Source organism: Branchiostoma lanceolatum, chromosome 14 (genome assembly GCF_035083965.1).
Source record: "Branchiostoma lanceolatum isolate klBraLanc5 chromosome 14, klBraLanc5.hap2, whole genome shotgun sequence".
Classification (NCBI taxonomy): domain Eukaryota; kingdom Metazoa; phylum Chordata; class Leptocardii; order Amphioxiformes; family Branchiostomatidae; genus Branchiostoma; species Branchiostoma lanceolatum.
Window position 1 is genome coordinate 11,445,001 of NC_089735.1, and position 27,613 is coordinate 11,472,613.

Here is a 27,613-nt window from a genome sequence, read left to right on the forward strand (position 1 = left end):
CTACTTCCCACTGCTAGGTGGCGCTGCAGTGAGAAAAAGGCGTTCTCAAACGTGACTAAGTTTGTATCCCCTCGCCTCTTCCAACAAAGAATTGTACCGTTACTATCAATGTGTCATCCATTTTTGTACCAACTTAATGAAACTATTCACTGGCGTATTACATATACTTTGACAGCACTCTACAAGGAAGTTCTTGACAGAGCGGCAGGCGTATCCGCCATTGCTACCAGACGACAACTGGCTAACATCCGGGACATGGCTTCGAGTAACCCGGATGGAGCTGTTGACGTCGTCACGCTAATGCGCAGAATCACGCTGGAAATCGGAAACCGGCTTTTTCTGGGTGTCAACATTGAAAATGGTAGCATTCTTTAGATATTTTGTCATAGATTTGTATCTGTGCGAAACTATCAAAAATGTTGTTACTTTGAATTGAACAATACCTGAAACATACCAGCCATAAAGCATTTTCTAGAGCTGTATCAAAGTTCTAGATCTGTTTGGCAAAATAAGTGCTTTGGTCAACATAGACGTTTCCATCTTAGAGACTTTCCTTTGAATTAACTACAGTTTTTCATGCGACAAGCATGCAACATGATGCACAGATCAACAATGGTTTTATACTTTGCCATTCACCATGATTTAGATCTGGAGGTGGTGAACAAAATCAACGGTTATTTCGCTGCTTGGGAGTTCTTCATGATACGACCCACGGTGCTGCAGCTGGTATATCCCAGCCTGTACAGGAAACACAAGGCATCGGTGTAAGCGTTTTCTATTTGTGCAAAGTTGTTGTCATTAAGCTGCATGTAATGAATTGAAAGGATAACGATGTTGAATGGTACGCAGAATTACAACATAAGAAAATTCATGTATTTCTGGTCAAAGCAGCTTACGAATGAGATGATTACTGTCTTGTCTGATCTTCTTCATCAACTGATCATTAAGTAATTTTTTCTAGCATGAGGAGATGAATCTCACTTGTACGTCTTTCCAGACGAATCTTCTAAGATCTTCTTCAATTATACTGACCCACAAACGTGCATCACGTGACTAAAGGTATTTTCTTTTCAGGAGAGCTTTGCAAGACGTAGTAGGCAAACTGGTGGATAAAAAGAGGGCCGTCATGAATGGAGACGAGGCCGAGGAAGAATTCAGCATCCCCAAAGGCGAACATGACTTTGCCGCTGCACTCATCGAGGCGCAGGTAATCACGTGTTCATCACGTGTTCATCACGTGTTCATCACGTGTTCACCACATGTTCATCACGTGTTCATCATGTGTTCATCACGTGTTCAAAATATCAAACATCAGGAAATCACGGAGTCATCACGTGTTTAAGGATACTCTACCACCATTGTCGTTCCAAAAATATAATAGAAATATTCGAATGACTGAACAAAGATAGTAGAAAACAATAAGCGATTCATAATGTGTAAGACCGAAAGCCAACAAAATCTTGTCACGTCAAATATATCAATTGTATAGGCTGCTAATAAAAGAGGCAATAGGTACATGTCTACACTATTCCGATGATGTTACTGAAAAACAATTGCTAGAAATAATACACCAGGCCAAAATTTAGCAGCGAGATAGGAAAGCCTTATCACTGCAATGTTGTGATTGTGTCCCTGTGATAAACAATATGTATATGTCATACTTTATCCATCACTAATACCAGTTGTTTGTTCTGCAGGAAAGTGGTCAGTTGTCCGCCTTCTGTGTTCGACAGTGCATGACAGAAATGCTGGTGGCCGGTCCGGACACCATGTCGGTCAACATCTACTTCATCCTGCTGCACATAGCCGAGCATGGTCTGGAGGACGGGATACTTGCTGAAATCAGGGAAGTTGTCGGTACGTATAATCAATTTCTTACAGGTTTGCGATTGCAAAACCTATAAGATTTCTTCGGCGTTCATGAGTTATACTCTCCAACAGATAAATGAGTCTGTCCGACTGTTTTTTTTTAACGTTTTCAGGCGTTTTTGTCCCGTTTTCTTAATGTCTGTGTTGCGACATAAAGAAAACGGGACAAAATTTGGAAATCCCGGCAAAAACGCATAAAACACGTTAAAACCAGCTGGACCCATTCCTCTGCTTGGAGAGTACATGAGGGCCGCCATATTGGATTTTATGAGGTCGTGCTCGTGCCATCTTGTTTTGGATTGGATTTGATTTTTCACCGAGTAGAGTTATATCGACAATCAAACCAGTCGACATATCCTTTTGCATATACTTCACCCTACTTTATTTCCATTTGTCTATTTGTACCTACATAAAGGTATGGAGTTAAATGACAATGATTAGTAATTAACACACAAACTAAAGATGATAAAGTCAGTGACAAAATAGATCTTGTTTCCATTGTACAAAAGATTGATCTCAAAATGCTGCATGATTTCCATTTAGGAGACAGAGATCCAACGAGAGAAGATCTCAACAAGATGGCCTTCCTCGATCACGTGATCAATGAGAGCATGCGCACAAGGCCAGTGGTCACTTTCGTCATGCGCCATGCTGAAGAGGAAGATCACGTGGACGGTTACGTTATACCGAAGGGGGCCAATGTGATTGTCAACTTAGTTGCCGTGCACCAAGACCCTCGTCACTTTGCCGAGCCTGAAAATTTCGATCCAGATCACTTCAAAGAAAAGGTTAGGAATTGAAACAAGCACCATACTATACTCTCATGCATTACAATCTGAATCTGAATCGGTAAACCGGCATAACAATCCTTCCACGTAATACACCACCTTCAAAGGCACGCAGCTGGTTACATCACACCAAACGAGTTGTCACACCTAAACCATTCATATCTAACTGTAACTGTCGTTTGAAGCTATCTCATTAACAGGCCACGTCTAATTATTTGATAGCAACTTGTTCCATTCTGCTGTATTTTCCCACAGAAACAAATTTTTAACGCGTCGATTGTGGGTTGATGATAGCAGTAATGAACAATGAAGATATGATAAGAGCTGTTTGCTTCAACCACACAAAAAGCTGTGTTGATAATCTAAACGATAATGTTTCGTTTCAGGTGCCTTCTACCCAGTTCATGCCGTTTGGCCTCGGCGTTCGCTCTTGTGTGGGCCGAACCATTGCGCCCGTTCAGATGAAAGCTGTCCTCATCACGCTACTGCGCATGTACCAACTGTGCCCGTCACGTGATCACAAGAGCCTCGATGTGAGCCGAAACCTATCCGAGCACCCCACGGAGCCTGGCTACATGTTTCTGTACCCAAGGGTGGAGAAAATCTAAGCGCTTTAGGTTGAGTCACTAAACTGTCCAATGGCCTGGCGTTCACCTTGCATTCTCTGATAAGCACTCACCACTTAAGAGGAAAGAGAATGGGAGTTTTACTCACACTACCAGTTGACTAGCCCCGTACCGTAGTAGCCTGAATGACCCAAGGGCTACAGAGAGAGAGAGAGAGAGAGGGGGGGAGAGGGAGAGAGGGAGAGAGAGAGAGAGAGAGAGAGAGAGAGAGAGAGAGAAAGAGAGAGAGAGAGAAAGAGAAAGAGAGAGAGAGAAACGGAAGTGGGCATCGCCTCTATACGACAGAATGCGTTGATGGAATTTTAACTAACTTTTCATAAAGTTGCTAGTATATGGACATAGACAAGACAATCGTATATGTTTTAACTTTGGGCAGACAATTGTTTATTCGGAAAAATGTCATGCTAGACCTATCAATACACGGTTGCTATGTATTTGTGCTTTGATCACGTATGATGTCAGCAATTTTGCAAACTGATGACAAAAGATACTTCTATCCAAGCAGTGTCTTGCTATGCCACCGCTGATCGCCAGGAGGCACTTTGCTGTACACTTGTCATGAATCGACACAGTTCAACATTTGTTGTAAGGTTATGAACAAATCCCAGAAGGTTAAGGCAGTGAGGGCCAATACAACACGCACTGGAGACAACGTTTTGGCTGAGCAAGAAAACCGTAATTATGCAAGTTATCCCAATGATACCGATAGTTGAGTGTTTCACCTTTACGCATACATTTTGCAAACATGATGCTTGCCAAAATATGTCTCTTAGTATTCATAGGGCACATGGTATTTTGGAAGTTCTAGTCGATAAAACTTGTCACTTCTACCAGTACTAGTATTTGACATCTACAACTAGTAACACAAACCAGGTGCATAAGAACTACTCATATATAACAGCACACCAGCCCTCAGACAGTCTAGTAGTACCCTACCTATAGTCTATTTATCACCAGCAATGTATAAGCACTTATCATACCTGATATCGTGAGCATTCTTAACACTTTGTATAGTTATTCCTGCCATATCCTCGTTCTCAGAGTTTCCCTGTATTCATTCATACGTATTTTTACTAATTTCAGTCTTTGGTTCGGATGAACGGGTGTTGTTGTGCAGTCTAGGGTTTACTTTAACTCACTCTGTCTGTCTTACTTATGAATACTTACAATAACTCATGCCTATACAATACTATTCTAGTAGTTCTATATATATGTGCATTTCTGGATGTGCCGAATAAAAGGCTCATGCTATATATCTATAATCTCTAGTATCATCTGTCAGAAGGCCGGCATCTGAACGATTTACCCTCGTATCCACATGCAGATGGTGGCGATGATGAAGCATATGGTGATACTAAGGGTCAGGGGTTTGATTCCAGCAGCGGAGTTGCAGCCATCCGCGCCACACCAGGAGTAGCAGTGCCGGGCAGAGCCTTGGTTCACACAGTACGGGGTTTTCGCTTCCTTTGCGCAGCCTCTGTCCACGGCATGGGGGATGCCTGCAGCAAGGAAAGAGAGAGATTAAAAAACACCCTCCTAAAACATGTGATATGAACACGCGCACACACTGCTGCGATGTCAGTTCAGCACCAAGGACATGTCAGCCACTGTTATCGTATGGGAGTATGAGGGTGCCACCTCGGAACAAACCACAGTGATTGTAGGCGTGTTAGTTCTACCTAAAATGCAATTTAGATCTATCAATTGTTTAGTTGGTTCGTTAGCTAGTTGGTTCGTTAGCGCGCGCGCACAGACACACACACACACACACACACACACACACACAAACACACACACACACACACTCACTCACACTCAGGCAGACATGCAGGCATTCTTTCCATCAAAGTACAAGACCTGATAGACTGCAGTACTTACTTGAGTCTCTGGGTGTGCTCTGTTGGATGTAGCAGAAGTCGTGCCCGTCAGGACAGTCCTGCATGCCCAGAAGCAAGTAGTTGTAGGAACAAGGCGTGGAATGCTTGATCTCAGGACCTCCCAGGCCCACACACATGTAGCATTTTCTAGCTTCGCCTGCAAACAACAACAAGGCAATTAGAGATAGCAGACTTCATGTGGGTCATAAACACAAGAAAACACGCAAAGAAACACACACACAAACTCACACAAACACACACACACACACACACACACACACAAAGCAAAAATCAATCAATCAAACGAACGAATGACGGACTGTCACAAACAGACAGGCACACCAAAAGCAAATACTTCATTACCCTGGGGGTGAAGTAACTAGAAAAAACACGTGGTTTACCTTTTCAGAATTTCACTGAACGAAACGTCTACTCGTGCTCGATTTTGCTATCTTATATTCTCTTGACCCCTTGTATGTCTACGTATACATGTTTTGAATTGCTGCAAATGCGGATAGTGAATCCTTTCGACAACAGTAAACATTGATGGGCATGGCAAATCTTGGCAACAATTTCTAAACGTTTAGTCGAATTTTGTGGCTTGCTTACACGATACAACATACATATGTATCTACATTGGACGAAACGTAACGTTAGCGTGTGTCCTTGGCGCATATAGCGGAGAAGTTACCTGGCACAGCCAGCATAGCTAGCAGGGTAGCAGTAACCAAGGCTCCCGCAAACATGACTGGAATCCTGCCCAAAGCTGTCATCTCTCTGGTCCTGTTAGAGTCCTATATCTGCCGCCTTGAACGCTGGGATGGCTCCTTAGCATTTACCTGGAGGGAGAGATATAAATAGACACAGTCAAACCTGGCCAACCACTTTGCATAGTCAACCAACTCAAGTCACAGGCCACATTAAAACAGCCTCGTCTAATTTTGAATAGTTAGGACCCTCTTGTTTTGAGCATTCCACCCCTCACCAACCCTTTTCCCCAGTCCTTTGAGTGGTTGTTGAGACCAAATTTGACTGTACAAAGAAGCAAGAAAGCAAGGCACACACGTAGGTGGGACACGGTACTGTAATGAGTGGGTGTACCCAACTATTCGATACCATACTATTTCCCTCCATTTCATAATTTGTTCCTTCAATTATTCAACGAATCAATCAATCAACCGATTGACCAATTAACTGACTAGCTAACGAACCTACTAAACCATTGATAGATCTAAATTGCATTTTAGGTACAACAAACACCCCTACAATCACCGTGGTTTGTTCCGAGGTGGCACCCATTAACTCCCATACGATAACGTTGGCTGACATGTCCTTGGTTCTGAACTGACATCGCAGCAGTGTATGATCTTCCATACCTTGTGCGTAGTGCTGCAAACCGTATTAAAGACACCATACCTAATACAGTAAACGTTGGTTTTCTGTCGAAAGCACATTTCCTCTGATCCACCGTTACGTTTTATGTATTCCTCACATCTTCGCATTATTGATGTCAACGCGCTACCGATGGTCCTCGTCACCTAATAACCACGACTCAATAGACCTGATTTTAATCATATTAACCAACTGGGTCAGTGGGTTTTCTAGGATTATAAATGATACGACTGAAAATGTATTTCTCCGCCATATGGCCTTCGCATATGCTCTGCTATTCAGTAGTTCGTGGCTTGACTTCCTTTGATTATCGTGTCTCTTTCTGGGTCCCCCGAAAGTGCGAAATGGAACGAAATGGAACGAAATGGAACGAAATGGAACGAAATGGAACGAAATGGAACGAAATGGAACGAAATGGAACGAAATGGAACGAAATGGAACGAAATGGAACGAACTAAAACATATGTAACATTATGAAATGAAATACCAGGAGATAGCGAAATATAAAGAACGTTGTAACATTCACAGTAGACAGGAACAGGAAGTAAATACATGATATAACGTGTTTTATTTCTTGAATCTGTTTGATAATAGTAAATACAACGTTTTTGCCGCGTTTGTGTGGCTAGATTCTTCCCTGAAAATGGGAGCGCCGCGTGCAAAGAGATCCACCGCTCTTCCTTTGTGTTTACCAACTATCTGCAAATGAACAGCTGAAAATAGCAGGGAAAACAAGCAAACGGAACTGAGTATCGAAGTAAGGGCTAGATTATACAGAAGTTGGTGGTAACATTGCATCTCATAATTCACCAAGAGAGAATGAGGCAAGCGTAATTTCATTATTCATACAGCGTGTTTGCGTGTTGCAAATGGAGCCCCGCATGCAAATGAACCGCCAATGTTGCCAGCGCATCGGAACTGTGCACGTGGGCCGGCGTGCTACCGACAGGTTGAATCAAACTCCGACTTCAAAGTTTTATTTACAAACGGTTTTAGTCCATAACTAATACGTAGCTGCATATCTCCGCAACAACGATTTTTATACAACCAATTGTTCGGCTGGTCGGCTGTCGGAGAATGGACCCTTCCGTTAATGACATTTCACACTCCATTCAATCACGGACATGGACTGAGAACTACCTCTGAAGACATTTCTGCTTCCTTGTTCACGACAAAACAAAGGGAGGGTGTGAACGAGCAGGACATGTATTTCACAGATCACACAACACGCAAACACGCTGTATAAATAATGAAATTACGCTTGCCTCATGCCCTCTTGGTGAATTATGAGATGCAATGTTACCACCAACTTCTGTATAATCTAGTCCTTACTTCGATACTCAGTTCCATTTGCTGGTTGTCCCTGCTATTTGCAGCAGGTCATTTGCAGATAGTTGGTAAAATCAAGGAAGAGCGGCCGAGCTCTTTCCACGCGGCGCTCCCATTTTCAGGGAAGAATGTAGCCACACAAACGCGGCAAAAACGTTGTATTTACTATTATCAAACAGATTCAAGAAATAAAACACGTTATATTATGTATTTACTTCCTGTTCCCGTCTACTGTGAATGTTACAACGTTCCTTATATTTCGCTATCTCCTGGTATTTCATTTCATAATGTTACATATGTTTTAGTTCGTTCCATTTCGTTCCATTTCGTTCCATTTCGTTCCATTTCGTTCCATTTCGTTCCATTTCGTTCCATTTCGTTCCATTTCGTTCCATTTCGTTCCATTTCGTTCCATTTCGCACTTTCGGGGGACCGCTCTTTCTGGGCCGACGAAACCCTAGAGGCCCGTTCAATGGCGACATTGTACGGTTTGATGTCTAAAACACATGCCTTAATGCGCAGTGGCACCGCTACAGTTCACCACGCGTGAACGACATACATAATTAACGTCCTCGCGCTATTCCCAGCAAAATTCGATATAAGACCTCGTCCCTTATCGTTACTCAAACCAATAAAACAAAACCGGACTGAATTCCATTTTGATCACACCCTTATGTGGGGAGGAAAGATTGAATTACTGATCACTGTGTAATGTTCTTGTCACCTGTACGATCCTCTTAGTACCCAGCAATCAATCTAGTGTGGTAAGCTGGGTTACTTTAAGTTTGTTGTGAAGGGGAAGTTACTTTAAGGGCTGCTAGGTTCACATGTCTTACTTAGATGTCTGACAGTGATACATGTCAGCAGAAAAAGGCAGTATCCAAAGGACCAACAAGTATCCAATAGGCCACCGGTAGATCTGCTTTGAGATTAGTATTTGGCCGTGTAGTTGGTAAAACCGTCCTTCGGTATAACACACCCGCTTCTTTATCTGTATCCGTATAGCCGGTAAGACCGCACTTCGGCGTAATACAGCAGTTAAGAGCTACATGTGTGGATTTAATGGGTTTTCGCCCCAAGTCACTGCCAAGTAAAAGTTGCTACGCTCAGCAAATCCCATCATCGGCCTAAATGGACTTCTAGCTGACATCTGTTTCCTGCCATAGCAACGCAATGGTGCTATTTCACTTCATAGGAGCTGGCAGTTCGATGTTTTCTGTCGGAGAGCAGATATAATCGATCATTTTTGCGTACCGTTATCATAAATATTTGAAGAAGTCATAAACGTACCAATGTGTGGTGAACAGGCTAGTCACGAACACACAATCACACAAAATCTTTAACAAAAAAACGGCGCTATTTCATCCAGGATATTTACTACAGTATACAATAATACACTTTCTAACCGAATGCTTGTATATCAAGCTTGAAATAGTTTTGTAGTTGTAATAACACTGAAACCTACTCAAGCATACTGGGAACCGTAACTAGTGGAATGAAATGCTATTAAGAACACATAGACCATAAAGTTTCATTGCAAATTGGTGCACGCAGGCTAATTTCAAGTGAGCAACAACTAATTGATAATGTACAAGCAATGAGTAAGTGAATGTACACTTGACACAAACACTGAATAAAAACTACGTCGCTAGCCTATGATAACTTGTGAGGTTCCATATCTACGTTACTGAGGTGGCGGACTTATATGAATACAAATAAGTCTGGAGATTCAGAGATAACACCAGCGGTAATCCTACCTCATACCTGATCTCTACATGTATGTGAAAATAAGTCCTTCCCCGGTGACTATCATAGAAGCATGGCAGTTCCAATAGATTGTTGCCTTGACATATAGTCGATAGATTCTCGCACGAACGGTACAAACTGGTCGGGGGAACACAGAGGCCAATCAATGGGCGTCAGGAATAGAGTCAAAGGTTGTTCCAGACATGTCTTCTTCTTTTTTTAAGAAGGGGAAATAAGGACACTCTGTCGTCTTATCATATTCTGTACAATCATCTCAAAATCCTCTCGACATTTCTGTAGCAGCCAATTTCACAGGCTGCTGACTTGGCAACCCTATGAGAGCCAGTGGAATCTCTTGGCAAGCATGTTCAGTAAATGTAGTCGGCATGAATGACTAGAATGACAACAATGATGCTACGATGCCCATCTGTGACCTCTAATATCCTGAGGAAACGATTCTGGATAATTTCTGCTGACATGTCTTACTGTCAGGCTCCGTGCTAACGTTATAAGTGGTTAATCTGCAACAGGCTTGAGTACAACCCTGTCAGTGCCTCTAGCGTAGCATTGGATAGTCTGCATCCCAAATTCTGCCAATTTCCGATATTCTGCTGATATATTCCACTTTTCTCGAGTTTTCTTGCCACACAACTTATTAAACGTCGTGCTAAAGGTGAAAATTTGTATACGTTATAGATGACTCCTTCATTAACACTGACTATATTGATAGACAGAAAAGGTAGTGTGATCAATAATTTAGATTCAGGAATTGCTCTCAATGGACGTTAAGGTTGATTCCTTGAATTACACAATAACTTTTCACATGGGATTAAATAGCGAACAGCAATATTTGGGCCTTCAAAACTGTGGTAATATACACGTGTATGATATAAATTCCATTGATATCAAAGAGGGGATAATTCTTGAATCTGATATTGTATATTTCGTTCCCTCACAGAAACGATGTCTTTGTCTGTAAGTATTATCTAATACTTAGATGTTTATAGAAACCCAAAATCATCTATCAAAGCTATAGAATATTACCTGTCATATAGATTTTCTAGGAACTCTACTTCTTTATCAGAGTTCTGTATAGAATACTACAGACATTATAACATATCTTATACATTACATGTACAGAACAGTCACGCAACACAAGGACCACACAATTCAATCTTATTGGGGGGGGGGGACAAATGAAAACGGTAATATACCCAAAAAAAACATGTACAGTTACGGGTAATTGCTGAGACCTTCTTAAGTATGGGAAAGCACAGTTCCATTGCTTGTAAGAAATCTTTGATCATCAGTAATGTTATGCACTGAGAAACAAGGCTTCATCGAACCTTCACCAAACGTACATCATACAGGCGTATGTTTGTACTACAATGGAGAAACCTCAGATACTGAAGGAAAAATAAAACTTGCTATGTATGTACCTACATATACCTTGCGAAAATCTAACCTAACACGTACCGCAAGAAGCAGTTTTCGTGCATTTGCATAAACTTAAGCAGATAGAGCTCACGGAAAGAGACCGCCGCGATTATGGGTTTCGCCCATTCTTTTATGTACCGTCAGATGGAGAGAAATCGCCCCGCCCCAGTTACCAATACGTTCCTCGTATCTCCTTTATAAAACCTACATCCCACAATATTTTGGGATATCTTGGGAACATTCAGATATCATTTAGATAACAGGTTATACCAAGGTGATGTGCTTAGAGTAAGACGTACCTTAAGAAGGTGTCCCCGTACCTGCTACCTCATACCGGTACCGGCGCCCTGACATCCGTGGTGCGCAGATTGATGGTACCGATACGGGACTGCAAGGCCGACCCCTTCACCGGCTCAGCTACCACAGGCAACGGGGATTGAACCTTAATTCATCAATGGTCCTTGTAGCTATGGTATTGTCTACCATGGTAATTCTGAATGGGTAGTATTTTAGGTGTTTGTGCTTTATGAAGACAATTATCGTTTCGACTTATCCTGATTGTTAAATAGAAGCATTTAAGTCTTCAAGAATCCCCTGTATTCTCCATGAGAGAAATGAACAGCCCCCTGTATTTAAAATCAATAAGACGTCGTATTGGGCTGTACGTTAAGTATGGGAGGGAACGACCATTGTCTAGCTTGCAGGGTGCGGGGTGAAATTTTAACGATATTTTACTAGACGTCGCTTCAGATATACATAGTATTACATGTATGTACGGTTCTCAATTGAAAAAAATTCTCTTTGAGTCTTTTGTAAAGGTGGGAAATCTACTTTTATCGTGTATTTGGTACAGATAACGTTTGACTTAGATCAGCTCCAATCACCACATTTATGAATGGTCCCTAACAAATACTACCATTTGTGTCCCAAATATTCAACCTGGTTGTGATCTATAGTTATTATACTCGTTCTCTGATATGCAGAGACGAATTACTTACCCGGTAATGTGCGCCGGAAATGTTCGCTACAAACGCAACTAATGCAGCGGTCCTGACGATAAAAGCAGTTTGGGAAACGATCTGATCTGTTGTATAATTCGTTCTGTGTTTCTCTAGGGATATCATCTGTCCACTCGCAATATAGCCCTCGTGGCGTGACGCGGAAGAATCAAAGCGAACCGAACGTCAGAAAAATGAATCTATCTGATGATATATACTTTTAAAATGTTCAATACCGGCAAATTAATATAGTTATCTCTTACTTACTACTATGGTTTTCATTTTCTATCAATTCAGTTTTCCTTTCGGTTGTCTTTTGATGCGTAAAGGAGGCCTAGCATGGACTTTATTGAAACGTATTGCTAAGAAAAAGAAAAGCCATTTGATTGCTGACTGGCTTTTGTATCTAACTCTTCCTTTATTTCTTTGGCATAGTGCCTTTTCTACTATGGACATGGCAGAATGATCAAACGTTCGTTTGCGTGCCAAAAAGCTGACAATGGAAGTCATGCATACAAATTTGTTTCAAAGGGTCTTAATTCAACATACACTGCGTGGGACTTAAGAACCCGCTATCATGAACTACCTGACACTGATCAAGGCACATTGAATACCAAGTCTTATAAGTACACGAACTAACGATTTCATACGCAGATAATTGGATTTTAAGTGCAGTGAATCGAAGAGGCAGCGGTACTTCATGTCAGATGGTCTCACGTGATCCACGCTGCTAGACCAGGTCTATTGATCGCTGCATGTGGAACGAGGTCACCTCGATATGTAGCAATAATCAATGCATCAAAGATTATCATAGATTTTACATCTAACGTTATGAATGTAACGTTATACTTCAGTCACAATTGTTTTAGCCATCATAAGTTTTTAAAACGTGTTTAGTATTTAAGACGAGAAAGCTTTGATGCGTTACTCCATGTATACGTATTCACCAGTCGTAGCCGGGAAATGAATACTAGTGCTGCGGAAGAAATTGTATTCCACAGTGAGCTTGCCTTAGCTACAACATTGCCTTTGTTTGTGCGTAATGAAGGGTTGATGGATGGATGTGTGTGTGTGTGTGTATGTGTGCGTGTTTGTCTGTTTTGCATGCGCGCGCGCGCGTGTGTGTATGTGTGTGTTTGTGTGTGTCCTTGTTTGTTTGTTTTGCATGCGTATGTGTATGTGTGTGTGTTTGTGTATGTGTTTGTTCCTGTGTGTGTGTTTGTTCTGCATGTGCGCGCGCGTGTGTGTGCTTGTGTGTGTGTGTGTTTACATCCGTGCGTGTGTGTGTGTGTTTTATAAGTTATACAACATAACATTTAAATGCTGGCGGTTGAGTCTTCCTTTGTTTGTTAATATAATCCGCAGTAAAACGACTGTTTAACTGATCAGTCAAAAAACTACCGATTCAAATTGAGAAGTCACGTGCGAGCCCACCGAACCTGCATGAGTTCACAGCACTGAGTCTTCATCGATCACACTCACGGACTACCCAGAAACGTATCGACGTCTTGTCGGGGTGACCTGGTCATCCGTCTGCATAAAATGCAGAATTTCCCGCCCTCAACTAACATCTCGTACCCTGTCCTGGCCTCATTTAGTCATACTGGCTAGTCTCCGTCACATAACACACTGGACATTTTGTTTACAACTACAGATATATGATAGCTAACGGATCAAACTTCTTTAGTTCTGATAGCTGTACAGATGTAACGGAGGGTATATTCAAATCACCATGCATGAATACCGTAGTATGTAGAGATACACTAGCCATGGCCTACTTGACATTCCCCACAACTGTACATCACAATCGATCGTTGCATAGACATCATTGATGAATGGAGTGTTTTATAGACATTTGTGTAGTCGGAGTGTAGTTTTTTTTGTTTGGACAGTCCATTTTTCTGAAAAAGTGCTCCCCCTAAGGCTTAATTTATTCCTTACAATGCACGAAGAACTAGCTGGGATTAGTAACCATGGTAACGTGGCGTCACAAGATCCCACAGAGACACAGAGCGTTCGAGAAGAGCAAACGGAAATTGGATAGCATCTCTGGGTTCGGTCAACTTTAATAGTGTGTTTGGCAATCGGGACATATGTTATAGGTTTTGATGAATTGAGATTATGATTTGTGGGTGATATTCATTGCAATCGTGTTATTTTGAATTTAAAGTACAACGTCTGCTTCAGTATTTTTTACATGAGTTCGATTTTTCCGAGACGTCAACTTTGCCCCAGTAACATCAAATGTGCTGACATTCGAATCGTATGTACGAGCGCCATCATGCGAATTGTCTGCGTACTGAATACACCATGACGTGCACACGGTCTTGATGAGGAGAAAACCTTGCATGAGTTGTAAAGAAGTTCTGGTCAGTTCCCCTGGCCTAGATACGCCTGGTGCAGCAAACAACGGCCGTTCCGAACCAGTGCGGCTCTCTGCTTCAAGTAGAGCGGTGACTCTAAATAAATCTTCATTTAGCTCCAAGCAGAGGTTGTGTGGTATCTTTCCAAGTTTTCCCACCAATGAGTTGAGCCACTAGCGCCTCACTTGTGGCTATTTGTTCTAACGGGTACAGGGTTAGGACAATGTTTCCGTCTTGTGTAAGTTTCAAGAAGTAGATGTACACGGTTCAGTACTAGTGTGCCTCACGCCAGGTGAAGTGGCCCGAATAGGGCGTGTGTTTTGGGTCAATAACGATTTACTATTAGCAGTGTAAAAAAAGAAATTCGTCTATGCAATCGTTAGACTTCATAAAACGCAAATTATCATAGGGGATATTAGTAACAAAACAGAATTCTTCGAAATAGAAACAAAAGTTTTGAAAAGTGGTCGACTGGTTGTAGAGACTCAGTGTGTGGTTAAGATGAAAGGCGTGACCGCACAGGTTTGTTTGTCTAAGAATCCCACCACTCCCTGTATGCAGGTGTGTCACGTCAGGTGGACCGTTAAGACGTACGCGAAGGTGTCCTCAGAGTTTAGCTAATTCTCAAACAAAGAAACGCTTCTTTCTACAGGTCAGTTTTATGTAAGCCTTGAACGACCTTAGCCAGGCTAACATACAAACAGACTAGACCAGGTAACATACAATAAACAGGTATTTCAACGAGACAATCTAGACCGCTCATCCTTAACCACCCCCTCACCTTTTCTAGTCTCCCATACCTCAGTTACGTTTCGTCTCGTTTGTCAGTGAGCGCTTTCAGAGACGACAACGTTTAGTTTTGATACTAATTGATAGACTTTTGTAACTCAGATAATCAACTAGAAATTAAAGAAATGGGTTTGCACCACTCACCGCGACTACAGCCGGCGTTCCACAGACGGTCTCTGAAAGATGGTAATGTGATATAGATCATCCTTCTCGTTGATTGGCTCATTTCTTGGTGGTGCAAATCCTGGTTGGTTAACGAGGGTAACCCTAGCAACACTACAGACAAGCACGGGGCATATTTGTTTGACCCGTCCCAAACCAGTGGGAATATGACAATAGAAAGGTATACATACTACCTACACGTCGACAGCTTTTAAGGACTAGCCCAATCTTGTCCCTGTAGCCTATAACTACATAACCAATACATATTTGACGCCAAACGTCTATCTAGGCATGCTGGAGGTAAAGAAACAATCAGAAAAGTATACAATTCATGCTCGGAAAGTTCGTTATCGTAAGAAATATCGTAAACATTAGATTGACTCTGTATGGAGTGCTGAGAAACTGGCTATCTGACTACGTTTAAAGAAAGACATGCAATAAATTACAGCTAAAATGGAGCAGCCACACTATAGTTTAAGTGCTAGTAACATTCTTCGTAGTAAGCTACATGTAGTTTGGTTTTGCATGGCCAATCTGAACGATATTGACAACAGAATGCATTTGATGATGACATGTTTTATTCAGGCTCTAAACGTCTTAATATTAATGGCAGTAAATATTCAGCCACCACAATGATGAGACTACATTCACACCTATAACAATCACACATCTATCAAGATTCAAATCACTTACATTTCTTCACCACTGTTAGACTAGTCACATAAACGCATCAGTTGATAAATCTTATTTGACAAGAATATCTATTACAGCTCCACTTCTTGTAAAATATGTATAATGAATTGTGTTATAGTTATCCCTAGATATATCGTTCCATCTACACCATCAAAGAGATAATGAGAGAACTGTTCTAACGGTTACACCGACAATTGTACGCTTTTGAGATATCGTTCTGCGGCTGTGAAACTATACATGTACTTCTAGGAAACATACAATTTTAAATACATTATTTCATATGTATTGTAGTAGGTTATATCTGGATATGAGTTCAGATGTAGTCAATAGTCAATATGACGATGGATATATATGTAATATGTATAGACCTAACACACAGAAATTTGGAAACTTGATTTTTTTTCCGAACTTTTTTCTTGCGACCCACTCACATAATCAGCCCCGATGCCTGATTTATGAATATTCGAAACAGTTAATAACTTTAAAGGTAGAATTGTAAAGGGTAATGAATAAGCTTTCAGATGATATATGTTACAAAGCAATTGATAAATCAAAAACGAAGATATGATGAACAGAAAGCAAGTTTTCAAATTTTTTGTGTTAGATTTACTAAGAGGAATTCATGATAAGGCCATAACAGTGTAATTCTGGGGAGTAAGGCCCGTTTTGGATTTTTGCTGCCGCGTGAAAAGTATACACGACAAATCAGCTGAAATGTATTAGTACTTACGTCACAAATTTACACTGTAGCATGGCATTGTGTCACTTGCAGAACTTTGCACAAAATTTAACAATTTTCTTAAAATAATCTCCAAGATGTAAGGATCGATTCATTCTCAGTGTTTTAAGTACTCTTTTCCAGCATTGAATCTTTTAGCGTTTCGTCAAAAGACTAATTGACCGTGATATCTTCATAATGTCAAAATCTGACACCATTTCATAATCAAGCTTTAAGAGAAATGCACTCTCCTCACCACAAGCACGTTCTCAAGAGATTTAAACGTGAGAATTTCACACAAGTTTTAAGCAATCTTTCAGTGTCAAGAACCAATTGTTGTACCTAGATAGCATATTCGGTGTCAAATACTTTTAAAATATTCCCCTGAATTGCACCGCTCCGGCATGACACCTCACAGGTCTTCTATTTTATTCGTATTTACTTCCAACAACACTTTCCACAGCAGTATACATAGTTATTACCTGATAAACTAGTCCCTGCACTTATGATAAGAACCGCTAAGAAGCGCTATACGAAAGCAGCAGACGCAACTGTCTGACAGCACGTAATTTTCAAGGATTACGTAAACTCGTAACTAACATAACGATCCCCGGTAGATATCAACGCCTTTGTATGACAAAAGAAAAAAAACCAGTCACGAAACTAATAATTACTAGTTTCTGACATGTATTGATAAAACTAAACGAAGTAACACACAATCAATAAACATATAAAAGAAATGAGTAAACACAACAGAAAGAACCGGTTCACGGTCCTGTCAAGGCTAGCACCATGCAGGCGATCGTTGGAAGAAGGATAGCCAGGAACCCAGGCGTTATGTCGGCGGCGCTGTTACAGCTGTCACGGTTGCACCAGGAGTAGCAGTATGTCTGTCCACCTTGGCTACTGCAGTAGCTAGCCTTGGTCTCGTTAGCGCAGCCTCTGTCGATGGCAATGGTCGAAACTGCAAAACATTGTGATTGAGAACTGCGTTAAACGTTTTTCATTTGACAGTTTTCTTGACTTCTACCTTTTTGTTGACGCTCTCTCTCTCTTTCGGGCTCTCTCTCCTCTGTTTTCTATTCGTCCCTCGCTTTCTCTCTCTCTCTCTCTCTCTCGTTCTCTCTCCCTCTCTATCTATCTTACCCATCTATATATAGCTATTCTGACTGAGATACTCACATCCACTGGAAGTCTGGACGATGTAGCAGTAGTCATGGGTAACGGGACATTCCCCCACCCCTGTGTCCATGTAGTTCCCTATACACGGGCTGTTTCCCTTCACCTTGCCTCCCAGCCCAACGCACTGGTAGCACTTCCTCGCCTCAGCTGCAAAGAAAATGGCAACATTGATGATGTATTCGTTTATTACAATACCCTTTAGTCGTATCACGACTAGGCTTACATGGTTCATCATACATACAAATACAGACATATATATAGATTGCACAATGCATGACAACGCTACATTCTGGGTAACGCAGAATCACACACAAACACTAACACACACAAATAAAGATAGGTTAGACCCTGTAGAAGATGTGTCCTGCAGTGTTGTAGAAAGTCGTGAGGGGGCGCTACGTACCCGTTTAGTTAGCACTGACCGGCTTCGGCGTATTTTACGCCAAATAGTGATACTCATTTCGGTGTGTTTCATTTCTACCCTTTTGACTCTACTTAACGTGGTAACCTATAGTGTGTGAATAGGAGACTGTTATGTTTGTTTACAGATTTAATCAGTTAGGCTGTTGGACTATTTTCCAATTTTGCTGCTCACCTATGTAAGTATACGTTTTCGGTATTCATAATTTATTCCGTTGGATGACAAATGTCACCAAACATAAGGTAGCAATTAACCACAGAACGGTACGTTTAATCAAACTAACACCATAGATTAAAAACGCCGATCTGAGACAATTTTTACTTTACCTTTCGTGGATAAATACAATGCAAGATATACAAGTCGTAGAAGCTATGGATTCGGCCATAGATCTAAAGCACAGGGTTCTGTCGGGCCGTCCTTGATCTGAACAGATAGATTCTGCGTGACGAGAAAAGACGACTGGAGGTCTTCTCATCTTCTTTCTCATGTCAGATAAAAGCGAGCAAAAATAGAAGCCTGTACACAGACATGCAGGGTAATGAGCCGCCACCAAGTAACCTACTAAGTTGGGAAGTTATTTGAAATATATATTCCAGCTTGTTCCAAATGACTAATATTGAAAATTTATTGCAAATTCCTGCCCGTAGGCTAATTGCAAGTACATGTACATGTATACGTAACACAGAGTGGACGGACAGATAATGATGAACAATATGACTACTCTAGTCGACACTAAGTTCCAGCTTATTGGGTTCGGCTTCTTTTTGCGAGACAGTGGAAGACGAATGATCCCACTTTTTCTGTAATGTGTGGGTTTTGTGATGTTAAGAGGAGGGTAGTTTTCTTTTCGCCTGAAAACGTGGAGAAATTAGGATGGAAAATATAGTCCCTAGGCCTAATAGTTCTAAGGCCTATGGGGAGAATGTTGTGTTTCCGCTTTATAAAAGGGATTATTCAAAGCAACCCGTCGTGGGCGTCAATGAATTTTTCATGCATACAGAAAGAATGTAACGTTATCAAGTCATCACTTCAATAGAGACGCATTTCATAGTCCAATCTGGGTGGGTGCTTCTACAACAAATTCCAGGCAATAAGAATTAGTTCAAGTACAGTACGAAACTATACAATAAGAATGTATGGCACATAAAAGGGAATCTGCTTTAGAAGAAGATGTGCACTTGTATGCCCATTTTGTGCTACGGGGCTTTCCCCTAGTAATGGACTGATGTTACTGCACCATCTCGTTATAGTCTCAGCACACTCTTGCTAATTTTCATAATAAACAAAGGTGCTTAGGTCATTTCGTATGGTGACGTAACGCCGGCGGACCCGTGTATGAGGGAGCTTCATGCATTAGCCTCAAGCGTCAAACCTCTACACGTAAAAGACCCCTACACACTTATCGAGAAGAGTAGGGGTGACCCGGTACGGCGTGCTTGGACAAAAACGCGAGCCGTAGCGAAGCCGCATTGCACTACCACTAGCTACTTGAAAAACCATCAAATGAGGATGCCTTGAAACGAACGAAGATTTACGGAAAGAAACATTTTTGGGGCCCAGTTTCACCCTCCCCATACCTACAGCAGCAACTCGCTTTATATCTCAGGAAGGGATCTGAAAGATTCTTCAATAAGATAGGTGTGTAGAATGGTGACACGGCGGAGCTCATCTATCTTATCAAAGCACGGCGCATCATCATCACTCACCTGGTAAACTGACAAGAGCTATGGCCAGCACGACTCCGAGGCTGTATATCCTGAGTGACGCCATCTTGATAAATCCGTACCGCTGTTGTTGTCCTGTACACAATAAAGAACAATATTTACATATATGAATGGCTTATTTCACAAATGCAAAATATGATTGGAGGCAGCCAACAGGCTGAATTGTTGTTGTAACATTCATAAAATGTTAAAACCCGTCCTCGAAATTAAACAACTAAAACATAATATTTACATATACGGTACAATATACACATCAATCTTAATGCTCAACGGTGGCAGCCAGGAGGCTGAATTGTTGTTGTAACATTCACAAAATGTTAAAATTCGTCCTCGAAATTAAACAATTAAAACATAATATCTACATGCACAGTACAATATATACATCAATCTTAAAACCATTGACTCTGAGCCTCTGAAATTATTGATAAAACTCAAATAAAGGTGGCCATTACATGTACATGTTAAGCAAGCGGACTATGAATGTTGTGCACTGTTACGATAACAGTCGGTAATGTGCGACGACCTTGTTTGACGTCCACTAATGTCACCTCTGATTGGATGTCAGATGTGGAATGCTAAACCAGTCATTCTCAACTAACTGATGAGGTGCACCGGTGATGTATGATACTGTTTCAGGCAGCTAGTAGGGGTAGTAGAATTGTAATACAGTTTCGCTAAGCCTTACGTTTTCTCAGTACCTAGCATCAGTTGAAAAAACAACTCTATCCTCTCACTTCAAGTTGCACTAGAAGCACTTGTAGCTCTAGAGGTCATTTTTCATCGATTTCAACAGTATCGTGGCTTTTGAGAACTATGATTATCCCACGGATCGAGAGAAATTTAATTATATATCGCACGGTAGATCCATTACTATGTGAGCAGCAAAGAAGTGTATCCAACGTTGAGACTACGCATTACATAAGCTTATAAGGGATTAGGTCTAAAATGTAACGAACATTATTTACGGTGACTATATCATCACGTGATCTATAGGCCAACGTCGGCTTATTATTTAACGTTATCCAGTATATTTTGAAGGGCTGTATGCTACATCCGTATACAAATGTGACAGTATAAAATGTGACATACAGTAATAGTCAGTATAAAAGGCCTGACCATTTTATAACGCTAGAGCAAGATTAATCTTTTCTACACAGATGTGGTCTTTGTACCCTTTTCTGTGAAATGTTAGAGGTCGTCGTTAAGCGTCGGGAGATGGCGAGGATGAATATTTCCTAGCCTGATTTAATCGCGCTTATAGCGCCCACAGGGAGAGGCATTTTACAGCCCCGGACACAGACTACGTATTTCCAACGTTACGGATTTAACATGTGTAAAATGAAGCATGGTGTTTTGATTATACTACTGCAGGGTTCCCTGACACAAATAAATGGAGAAAGATTACAGACACATACGGGACACGGCCTTTTCGCGGAAAAAGCGTTGCGCTTCACCTTATTAGAGAACAGCCGCTACGACCTTTTCACACCTGTACGTTGCCTTTGAAGGTCATTTTTTTCGGGGGGGGGGGGGTCTCGGCGCCCTCATTAAAGATTCAAAACGTACAAAACAAACGCATACACATACACACACAGACGTAAACAATTATGAATAAGGGCGTGGCACAGACAGGTCGTGTTTCATCTGTCCCCCGATGCGACGATTATTCCAGACCGTTGTCCTTTATATGAAATACATTATTAACGATACCTTGTGACCTTAAATGCCTCTAGAAACCCATTTGTACCTGCCAACACTAAAGCTAAAGCTTTTATCACGAAGCGTTATCTTTTCCACGGTCCGACTGTCACGCGGGGAGGCACGAGTATGCAAATTAGGTTAATAACAGGCTATAAGCACCGCTACCACGGGATTACGTGCAACAATTTGATAAACACACGTACAAATGCGATACTACTATTCTCAGTGTATGCATTAACTGGGGCATTTTTTTTTCTTCTTTATTGGGCGCCAGAGATACCGTAATACAACGCTCTAAGAGTAGAACCTCAAATGCATGATCAACCTGAATTGATTCGCCAGGGTATGATCATCCTTATACCTTACAGTCCAACCCTTCCTACGGGGGTATAGATCGTACAATTTGGAAAAAAAAAACCAGAATGTTTGGTCAGGAGTATCAGTGCGCGGTCTGGTAACATTTCCCCCTGACTGCGCCCGCAAATGGAACCCTATGAGAGCCAAGCTCCGCTTACAAATAATTCTACATGATAGCCAGATTATCCAGCCTAGTATAGAGACTACCTCGCTGACACGCCGAGCGAGTTTACATGTAGTGCCGCTTTTTCATCTCAGTCTCCGAGCAGATGATGGAATAACATTTTCTGACAGCCGGACTTCTCTAACAGCTACCTACCTTGCGATTAATACCTTTGTAGATTGTTTTGATCACATCTACAATTTATATGAATACGTGCAAATATATTGTGTAAACGTTAGTATCTAATGATGTGCCATACGTAGCAAAGATGTAATTTTGAGATGGATCCTCAGTGCAGGGGTGCAACAAAATTGAATGGTTACGCAGTTTCAGTCGATTTTTGTAAAATAAAAGCACGCAATAATTTTGTCGGTCTATCTATTGAGGCAGCATTCTCTCTTCATTTTACTTAGACTTAGAACAAACCCACCCACGCCCATAACTAACGTATTTATACATTCCTGGTACGGTGTAGCTTATACTGGGTGTTTCCAACCAAGAGGAATGCCCGGGAAACTAATTAACTATGACCTTCAGATAGCGTCCGCTCAAATGATTTTCAATGGCTTAACTTCAATCAACTCAAAAGACTGCACATCGACAAAAGACTGCACGGCGTCTCTTTATCTCTATATCTTTAATATGAAAATCTCCATGCATGAGGTATCATATTTTATTGTATTTTATGGCAGGTATTGCATCGTTAAGTGTAATCAAGGATATTCTATATTCTATATATCACCCATGGTGTAATGTAGTGCATCATAACATGCCATACATTCTAGGCAATATTTAGCTCGTTCCACCAGGGAATCGAAAGGTCCACCACTTTACACCGATTTACATAGCCAGTATGTTGTTTTCACTTTTAAGTCTAAAAGACACGTTGTGTAAAAAAGGCATCTTTGAATATAGACGACATTTGGTAGTTTTCTATTAATGATCTCAGACGGGAGATATCATTATTCCCAAGATACACCCTCTCTTCATTAATGCATTCCTGCTTTCCGATTCCAGACTCTTCCACTCAATTAGCCAGTGTCACGTGACCATTGTCCCTCTGGCTGCACATGGCGGGAAACACATTCACTGACCTTCATTTTTGGAGGTCGAATTCTGTCCTGTTATGAAATAACTTCTGCGCCGAAATCTCGTTGTTTGGATTACTTTGAAGAAAATCTTATCCTGACGCTACAAGCCAGCTGTGAAAATAATCTTCCCTACGACCGTTTTTAACTCCCTAAAAATAGACCGTTACCAGGACAACTAAGCAGACGACACCCACCGAGCGCTCATTTAAGGAATTCTCCAGGGAATAATTGTAAATGGGAAATTTCCATCATTCCAAAAGCGAAAATTTCTATAATTCCCAAGGGAAATTTTTCATACTGTCAAAAGGAAATTTAACATAATTCCACATTACGTAACCCCCTTGAGGGAAAATGGTCTCGTCCAACTGGCATGTCTGCGTACTATTGTCACCTTTTTTCAAGGTGGCATTGAAAATGTCAAATCTTTAAAAGAATCATTTTAGAAAATTAGGAAATTTCAAAACATGGTGCTACAGCGGCAGAAATGGCGTGTGTATGATCTTAACCTTTATGATAATCAATCAATCAATTAGGTTTATAATACGCATTAGAATATCATCAATATCAGAAATTTAAAGGCAGTTTCTGCCTCTACGAAAACACATTGTAGAGTCCGACTGCCAGGTATTGGAAAAAAGAACACATATACCTCGCAAAACCAGTCCAGACTAATTTTCCACCTGTGTACTACGTGAAAATCGCCCTTACGGTACGCTCACTATGAAAACAAGCCGTGCTACATTCCATACAATCCTGTCCATGATTTACATGCAAATCAACGTTCTGATATTTCTGCAGTAATGAAATGTTCGGACTGCTTATAAAAGACGTTCTCAAACTTCCTTGACGCCTTTTTTAGTAGAACGACGCTCTGCTATTTTGAGAAGATCTAGAAGTAGGCATGCAGCCTTCCAGAATAGTGGAGAACGAGCTACAGCTGGATATAGTCTGAGCAGTATGGAAATACTCTACAGCCAGAGGGGTATCGTTTCAACAGCCTCTTTTTTGATTACAAACAAAATTCAATATATAACCATAAACGTCTGTTTCAGAGATGTACTTTCTTCATATAACATCACATACCTCAGAAGCAAACGGCGAATTCAAAAGCAGATGTTGGGGAAAGATCTAGAACTAGCACTTACCGGCAAAGCCAGGCGTTCGCTCTCAGAGTACGGCCAAACGCGGCTCTTCCACTGACGTCAACAGCAAAGCCTCGTGAATTTAGAATTCGTTGATAGAGGGCTGTGACGTATCATGGACTGTACCATTTCTCAGATGACGGGTGCTGATGTCATATGCCAATTTTTTTTTTGAAAAGCTGGACTTGTCGTAATCTTGCAGCAATAGTTCTATGCTTTCCGTTATTCATAACCAGAATAGGAATCTGTTATTTTAACTAGAGTTAAGTATTTGTGCTGCATATACTTCAGGTTTGCTATGTTAGTTAAGCGATTACGGGGTCTTTTTATAGATATGAATCATTATTGAATTTTTTTATGAGTTGAATGTGTGATAGTTGTGTGCCGATTTGTTGAAAATAGAGGGAACGCTAGCGACCCCAAAAAACACCCCTCCAATGAAATGGGCTACCCTGCGACGTCACAAAATCAAGATGGCGGCCACCAAACCATGCCAACGGATCAAGGTTTTGCTACGCAAGCCTGTGATTGTGACAGACATTCCAAATTGTACATAGGAAAATGGAAACACTAAATTTGCCTAAAGGAATTTTTGGAGGACCTTCCACGCAGAAAGAAAGGTGAGCTGCGGAATGACATATCCGGTCAGAAAAAAATTCGAAGTACAAAATATGTCTGCACCCAGTTTCGAAACTAGCCTCTACCAGGCCCCGCGGATGGCTGGGAAAATAGTAAAAATCCTGGCAATGAAAAAGCATTGCCATAGCGACGATCTAAGGTTTGCTATTATCAAATCATTCTGGGGACCAATGTTCAGGTTAATTTACATCGAGGCAATGATTCGGGCACACATTACCAGGACCGTAACTAAACTATTCTCTTTGCTATCTATTGACAACATGTGCGTTTTAAAGTCCAACTCTCATTACGGAAACCAAATTATGACATTCCCCTCTTAAAATTATTGTTAAAGAACTTGTATCAAAACATGCACAGTGCTCTGTAATAAACTACATCGTCCACACGCGTGGAGAAATACTTTACGGCTAAAAAGGAACGCCACAAATAAGAACAGTAGGCTGTCATTCTTCATAACACGGAGGAATGTGCTACCAGATAAAGCTATCACCGGACCTTCGGTCAACGCTTTCAAAGCAAGGCTAGACAGGTTCGTGGAAAGTCATCCAGTCAGGCACAACAAGCTCTAGACCACCCCACAAACCCAACGTGACAGCCAGCTGAAGCATAGCCACATGAGAAGCGGGTTTATGCTGGAGAAAGCTCCTACCTAACCGAAGACTACTCGACTCTGCTTGAAATAAACAACGATCATCATGGGGTAACACATGTACCAACCAATATGCACCAATAGACTTAGAGAAAAGTAAAATCAACTTGGTACCTAGCTAAGTTCCTTGAGAGTCAGATCAAGAAGCTCGTTGCGTCCAAAGATCTCGGGATGAAGTGTATAAAAATGTAGACGGGAAGCAAAAGATATATTCTTTACGCTGATAATATGCAGATGAGCACTGGGGTCAGTAGGATTTGATTATAAGAATGACATCCTCTGGGGACCATTAAAGTGACCAGATGGCCTAATGGGCAAAGCTGATTGGTCGATGCAGTTACTGTAGTAGTCTTGTAGTAGTCTTGTAGTAGTCTACTAGTCCTTTTGTTTGCTCTGTGACTGATTGGTATCTGTATCTGTTTAGCCGGTATAACCGCCCTTCGGCGTAACACACCAGCTTCGCAGGCACGCGGCGCGCAGCAGCTGGTTGTATTACACTGAACGGCCTGTCACACCTAACTTTTGCACATCTGACTGCAATCGTTCTTTGAAGCTATTTAGTGAAGGTGTTCCTACAGCATCTGATAATGATGATCACAGAGATCATCACAGAATTCACAAACATCCATGAGAATTTCATTATAAGAATGAAATCCTCAGGGGACCATTCAACTGACCTTATGGGCAAAGCTGATTACTAGTAGTCGGTACAGTAGTAGTCCTGTAGTAGTCTGAAAAAAAAAAAGATACCACAAAGGGTTAACCATAACTCAGTCCACAAAATACCGACATACACATAATTAACATACAGGAAGTGCTCTGTAACAAAAAAAGGCTTACCATTATGAAAAAAAACTCGTCACTCCATTTAAGGATGAAGCCTACAATTACAGTTCTAGAAACAAAGAATACAATAAACGATTAGCTTATTTCAAACCCTTTCATTTTTTGGAATCTAGCATTGTATAGCTTAAACACACAGTACAGCGGTATGAGGTGCCAACCTGCAAGTGAAACCCTGGCAAATATTCTCCCTGTAGCCGGCGTAGTTAGTCTGGTAGAGACTAGTTCGAAACACTCATAACCTTGAATTAAATCTACAATGGCATTGAAAAAGCAAAAATCTGAGTTATCTTGAAAATGATATCTCAACAATGCAATTCATGACCGTAATAAAGCTAGCTTGATGGAAGATCATATTATTGCAACAAATCTACACTAACAAGCACTAACAAGACAGCGGCGCTTCCAAACAAAGTGTATGACTTTTCACATTCAAAGTGACAAGTAAGCGTTGCTTCAAATGCAACGAAATTACTGAACAATGTCTATGCGAACGACACATAACATCACTCCACATAGACGTCATTTTTAAATTTGTTGAAATTCTCATTTCATCAAGGGGGCTTTTTTATTCTGGGGAAGGGGGGACTTAACATGTGACCGACTTACTGTGATATTTGTCCTATTGCCTAAGTTGTGTAATTCGTCACTTTGTTGTATTTAACATCACAGAGCTAATCCGATAAATCTTAACGCTACACCACACCGACAGTTTATACAATAGACGCGTGCGTGTCATGATGCATCGTTATGCGCGATTAGAAATTCAACGTGCTTATTAAAAATTAAAACTAAGATGCTTACTGTGCCTTATGGGGATCAGCCAGCGTATCAAAGCGCACGCTTCGTTTGTGATCCATGTGTGGGGTTATCATCTCCTTTCCTTTTAAGTCTTGGATGATTCCTATCATGGT

General features: G+C 41.1%; 3 protein-coding genes across 4 annotated transcripts in view; 1 reads left to right on the top strand and 2 right to left on the bottom strand.

Annotated features, from left to right (window-relative positions):
* LOC136448565 (aromatase-like) overlaps positions 1–3,358 on the top strand; it is a 5,934-nt gene extending 2,576 nt beyond the window's left edge. Inside the window, exons 4-9 of the mRNA XM_066448178.1 lie at positions 176–361; positions 647–764; positions 1,075–1,207; positions 1,698–1,857; positions 2,413–2,657; positions 3,044–3,358. Of these exons, the coding sequence (XP_066304275.1) occupies positions 176–361; positions 647–764; positions 1,075–1,207; positions 1,698–1,857; positions 2,413–2,657; positions 3,044–3,265 (1,064 nt within the window). The 3' untranslated portion in view covers positions 3,266–3,358. The remainder of the gene's footprint in view (positions 1–175; positions 362–646; positions 765–1,074; positions 1,208–1,697; positions 1,858–2,412; positions 2,658–3,043) is intronic.
* Positions 3,359–4,468: 1,110 nt separating this feature from the next.
* Positions 4,469–11,495, bottom strand: LOC136448238 (uncharacterized). Its single transcript, XM_066447531.1, has 4 exons — positions 11,364–11,495; positions 5,852–5,999; positions 5,162–5,317; positions 4,469–4,782 (listed from the first exon to the last, which is right to left on the bottom strand). The coding sequence occupies exons 2-4, from the start codon at positions 5,931–5,933 to the stop codon at positions 4,586–4,588; spliced, it is 435 nt and encodes a 144-aa protein (XP_066303628.1). The 5' UTR covers positions 5,934–5,999; positions 11,364–11,495; the 3' UTR covers positions 4,469–4,585.
* A 4,441-nt stretch (positions 11,496–15,936) lies between these two features.
* LOC136448240 (uncharacterized) lies at positions 15,937–26,102 on the bottom strand. 2 transcript variants are annotated; one of them, XM_066447532.1, is made up of 4 exons: positions 25,971–26,102; positions 20,097–20,189; positions 17,970–18,116; positions 15,937–17,751 (listed from the first exon to the last, which is right to left on the bottom strand). In XM_066447532.1, the coding sequence occupies exons 2-4, from the start codon at positions 20,158–20,160 to the stop codon at positions 17,555–17,557; spliced, it is 408 nt and encodes a 135-aa protein (XP_066303629.1). In that variant the 5' UTR covers positions 20,161–20,189; positions 25,971–26,102; the 3' UTR covers positions 15,937–17,554. The 2 variants fall into 2 exon arrangements, with proteins under 2 accessions (XP_066303629.1, XP_066303630.1); XM_066447533.1 differs by lacking the exon at positions 25,971–26,102 and adding an exon at positions 24,572–24,695.
* Between the last annotated feature and the right edge of the window lie 1,511 nt (positions 26,103–27,613).

What these genes read in the sequence shown, in the direction of transcription:
- LOC136448238 (XM_066447531.1), bottom strand. Translation starts at nt 5,933, where the DNA reads ATGACAGCTTTGGGCAGGATTCCAGTCATGTTTGCGGGAGCCTTGGTT. An exon ending in AGCTATGCTGGCTGTGCCAG is followed by an intron (nt 5,318 to 5,851) that starts GTAACTTCTCCG and finishes TGTTGTTTGCAG; the next exon opens with GCGAAGCTAGAAAATGCTAC. An exon ending in GAGCACACCCAGAGACTCAA is followed by an intron (nt 4,783 to 5,161) that starts GTAAGTACTGCA and finishes TCCTTGCTGCAG; the next exon opens with GCATCCCCCATGCCGTGGAC.
- LOC136448240 (XM_066447532.1), bottom strand. Translation starts at nt 20,160, where the DNA reads ATGGCGTCACTCAGGATATACAGCCTCGGAGTCGTGCTGGCCATAGCT. An exon ending in AGCTCTTGTCAGTTTACCAG is followed by an intron (nt 18,117 to 20,096) that starts GTGAGTGATGAT and finishes TTTTCTTTGCAG; the next exon opens with CTGAGGCGAGGAAGTGCTAC. An exon ending in CGTCCAGACTTCCAGTGGAT is followed by an intron (nt 17,752 to 17,969) that starts GTGAGTATCTCA and finishes AATGTTTTGCAG; the next exon opens with TTTCGACCATTGCCATCGAC.